Genomic DNA, 4829 nt, shown 5'->3' on the forward strand with positions numbered 1-4829 from the left:
GTTTTAAACAATTAGAAACGGTCCTTTAGGGTCGTAAAAATATGCTAATATAGGCATGCAAATATTCCTTATTTTTACTACTAAATTGGACGATACAAGATAATAAAACATGGACCATGTTACCCCAACCTGTACTACATAAATCTACTCACGCATACTCTATATTACGTTTAGCGCCCACACTTTTTAACTGGTTAGTACAACCATCGATTTGTCGCTATATCCTGACGTTTAATTTTACCTATGCTTTAATCTTCGCTATCGTAATCAAACAGTCAAATTAAGTTATTAGTAATATTATGTCCTTTGTATATAATGTTTTAATGACCGTCATTTATCGTTAAATCTCGCATTTTGTAATTTCCCATTAATATGTGTTTCGTTATCATAAGCGAAAATACCCATAAAATTATTTTAAACCCCTTCATATAGTGGGGTGGGGTAAGATGGGACAACTTTTCATTCTATTTTATTGTCACATTTATTTGTAAACAAAGAACATTTAAAATATTATCAACCCGTATCCTCACGACTCCAATATACCGTTGTTATTTGTTTAAAACACAGGATATTATTTGCTAAAGGTGTCCCGTCTTCCCCACCCTACTATACATAAACACACAACATGTTAGTTTTAAAGCGGTTTCGATAACGTTACTTGCACAGCCAAATGTGAAATATGTTTCTGTATTCTGTTTTCCAGGCAACCCAACAATATACCGACATCCATCAAGAAAGTTATGTTTACACGGGTGAGTTTAAGCAAGATTAACCTAAAAAGTCGCCATGGTATAAGAATGTCACGCTTGAATGAACACAGAAAGATCTCTGAATCCGATTAGGGGACAAAAGTTTTGGATTCTTTCTAAAGTTTAAAGTTGACATCAAACAGTAAGATTGTTGTTTTATGACGTGCTTGTTTCGTTCAAGACACGCCGCTTTGGTACCCCGACTAAGTTGTGTATTTGATGACAAATTAAACGCCGCATCAAACACAACATGTAACAACAGACAAAATATTAAGCACGCATTATTTTGATATGGAATACGAACGATTTAATCGTGAAACTTGCGAAATATAGGCGGAAAACTAAAACGGAAATTTGGACACGGCTCTTGGCTTTCTACCAAAACACGAAGGACGTTCAACTTTTTATAAATTACTTCAAACAGATTGTAATGATAGCAATACCGGATATTCTTATTTCCACTGCGAGCTAATTTTATCTATTTTAAAATAAGTTGCTTTTGTCGCAGTTTTATCACAGTTTTACTGAAAATATCACTCTTATTTTTAATTTGTGTATCTTTTTTTCTAAAATTTTTGCACAGATTTTTTTTACAAATAAACTTTTTTAGATTTTTAAATATTAAGTGCGTTTTTTCTTTGCGCCGTTTTTTGTAAAAAAAATTGTCAAAAATACGTTCAACGTTCCAAATATCCCTCCACATTTTCTGCGATTTTGCGCATTTTCGCACAGATTAAATTTACCCCCGCAAGCTGCTACTAGGTGTTACGTTCGGCCTGCTGATTGATCGTAGACAGGTATAGAGTGACCATTGCATTGAAGACGACAACAAAAGACTTAAGCCACCTACTAATGCCCTCAATCGTTACCAGTGATGCCAGAAGTAAAAATTTTAAAATTCCTTACACGGCAACACTGATTTTTGTTTAGATTTCACCGTTCCAGCTATTTCAACAGTTTAAAGCATATTGTGACGCGGCCACGTATTTTAAGGTGAGGAATTTTGAGCGTTTTTAAAGTTGCATATTTTGGCATATTTTTAAAATTTAGCCTTTGTAGTTTCCAATTTTTGTACAGTATTCTCGCAAACTTTCAAAATTGGAGCCAGACTGAAGTAGACATAGACAGGACAGAAATGACACGCGTAAGTACTAAGTAGGGCATTGGAAAGCTTGTTTGAATTGTGCGTAAAATTGCAAAAAGATGAAGACGCGTGAAGACACGCAACGAATGTTTCGCTCTGTTTGCTACGATGGCTTAAACTGCCTTCAGCTATTTTTGAACTGCCAGTTACAAGTCTCGTCATGTTAAACAATATGACAATATGTTTCTGTGTAATGGATGTGAGGACTTACCAGGGATAATGGGGGCTCCATATATTGTATTTTCAAGCGTTATATATTAGACTTTTTTCAATGGACCAGTACAGCACAAATTACAATTTAATCCTGGCATTTATCAAAATTAAGCATATAACTGCAGGAACAACAGACGTCGAATATAGATGGATACCGTTAGCACATAACATTCCATATTTCTTAATCGTGTTTTTAACGATCAGCAACACTCTATTAGAGTGTTGAGAATACGGTTGTACACGTCTGTAAATAATCTTTGTTTACTACAAAATGGGACGATAAAAGAGAATAAAATCATGTCCCATTTTACCCCAACATACCATATTAGCTCTAGCCAACAAAGTCACCCCGCGCGTATAGCATTCAAGAAACAGTATGGTGCATAATACTGTGCAGTCATCACGTATAGCTGGTAAAGTTTATGCGCGCACTACTGTGGGCAGACATGGTCCATTATTGCCAGACGCTTTTAAAGTTTGACCTACGTTTCCCAAGAGGCCCCTACTCTAAGTAAAGCACTGGTAAAACCACTCTGCTAACTCGTACTTAGGGGAACGGATAACCAGAGAAGTTAGAAGACATCCGCTTAAATAAACAACACATGCAGTAATCTAAGATTCTAAAGCCAATTTTAAAGTTACTACAAATCAAGATTACAAAGTTTAAAAAAACAGAGGAAAATTTAATCTTGTAAAAGTAGGGCAGCGATTTAATCCACCGTGTTTGAACATTGAACGAAAAATCGCGTGGGCGTCGATAACAGAGGTAACTTTGTAGTTAGAACACATTCCACTTACCAGACCGCTTGTGTAGCAGACCATACAAGTTATAAAGACGATATGGGTCCACATTTGGTCTTCAGCACTCCGCCTTGCTATACCGCTTACCACAGACTGATAGAGTGGATTTTGTAGCTCACAAGTTTACAGGAATTCACACGTACGCGTTACAAGTTTCACGCTGAAGAAAGAACGCAAGTTGTACGGGGTATGCAAACATAAGACAAGTCAAATAACGGCTTACTCGTATCTTTACACACTTGGTAACGCTATCAAATAACATTGCTGCTTCTCCTGTATTCAGATAACTGCTAACCGCACTTTAGCCAACGCCGATCCAGGCCTTTTACGATCTCGCCTTTTCTACTGGTATTACTGTAACGTTTCGGTGATTGCTCGTCCATCCAAACTTCATAATCGCAGCAAGTACTAATATTTTGATATTTATATTTTATATCGCGATATAGGTCAACTAATACTGCCCCGAATACACCATAGGCGTCATGATCGTCTTGGTACGACATGCTGATGGATACTGGGCACCCAGGTGCGCAACATTTGTGTACTTGCTTCTCTCATATCGCCTTCTTCTCTAGCCTCTCTCGTTTTCATCAATCAGACACCACATTTCCGTTTTCGAGATCAGTGTTGCAAATACCCAGCCGACCCTTAAACCTGTCTTTAACAAATGCACTTAAACCCGTTTCGGGACAAATTTTAACAATTCCTAATATTTGGCAATTTTTTTAACCAACCCCGGCAACACTATGCGAGTCTCGCCGGACCGCGAAGCGTCAAATCCCGCAGATTCGCCATAAAATACCGGGCGACCCACGGTAGCAATTAGTGGCGAACTTAGCCATGAAACTGGATAAAATTGACGAAACAGTAAACGGCGACAAAATACACGAAAATGATTTTTTTGCTAAGAAACGCACAGTTTTAAATTCAACCAAATTTTTAGAAACTTTTTTTACAGGGCTTTAGAATACACTTATGGCGGAACGAAAAAGTTGCCACCCTTGACGTAATATACGATAAAGCAGTCTCAGCAAGTCTTGAATTATACAACACTAAAGAAATTTTGCAAGCCGTAAGCATACTTGAATTCGTCGGGGTAAGATGGTTACTGTTGGCACATAAAGTATCCCATATTTCCTAATCGTGTTTCTAATAATCCACAACGCCCTTTTAGAGTCGTGAGGATATATTTTGCTAAGATTACTTGTTCAGTATCAGAAGAGACAATAGAAAAGAATGAAAACCATCTTACCCCAAACTATTCGAAAGAACATATCTCCACAGTTTAAAGTTAAACATTTTTCCATTTGTTCTTTTAACACCAAATCGTTGTTTATTTCCTGTCTTAGCGGTGTTTTGCCTAATTCTGTTCAGTCATCATTTGTTTAGCGTCGCGTGTGAAAATTAAATTGTAACATGGGTGTCATTTTAAGCGCCATATAACAAAAAAATTCGCTGCAAACCATTTTCGAAATTCTAACTCTTTATTCCCACCTATCGGTGGAGAAATTTAAAATACAAATTTAAAAGGTGGCGACAAGTAACACGCATTTAATAATCGAATATTGTTACTACTCGGCTATTTACGCGAAGTTGGTCCCGATTTTTTATTTACTAATTAAACATACCAGCAACAACATTAATAAAAGACATCTTTTTAAAGTATAGCAGTGGCTCTCAAACCTATCTCCCCCGAGATGTAGACATATTAAAATGAACTATGGAAAAGATAGGTAAGATTTTGGATCTCTTTCCAACGTGTAAAGGTGGCTGTACACAGTATCCGGCGTAGAATTCGCTTGCGAAGTCGGATGCAAACCCATTACCGAATTCCATAGCGGCAGCGAAATCCGGACAAAACAGACAAAACGGACGAATTCCGTATACTGTGTACAGCCACCTTAAGAGTTTTAATTTTAATA

The 4829-nt window shown here is 37.0% G+C and overlaps 1 protein-coding gene across 1 annotated transcript in view; it reads right to left on the minus strand.

Annotated features, from left to right (window-relative positions):
• LOC445626 (basement membrane-specific heparan sulfate proteoglycan core protein) overlaps positions 1-3067 on the minus strand; it is a 46720-nt gene extending 43653 nt beyond the window's left edge. Inside the window, exon 1 of the mRNA XM_018811298.2 lies at positions 2905-3067. Coding sequence (XP_018666843.1) covers positions 2905-2958 — 54 coding nt within the window. The 5' untranslated portion in view covers positions 2959-3067. The remainder of the gene's footprint in view (positions 1-2904) is intronic.
• Between the last annotated feature and the right edge of the window lie 1762 nt (positions 3068-4829).

The sequence above is a fragment of the Ciona intestinalis genome, chromosome 3 (assembly GCF_000224145.3).
Source record: "Ciona intestinalis chromosome 3, KH, whole genome shotgun sequence".
NCBI lineage: Eukaryota > Metazoa > Chordata > Ascidiacea > Phlebobranchia > Cionidae > Ciona > Ciona intestinalis.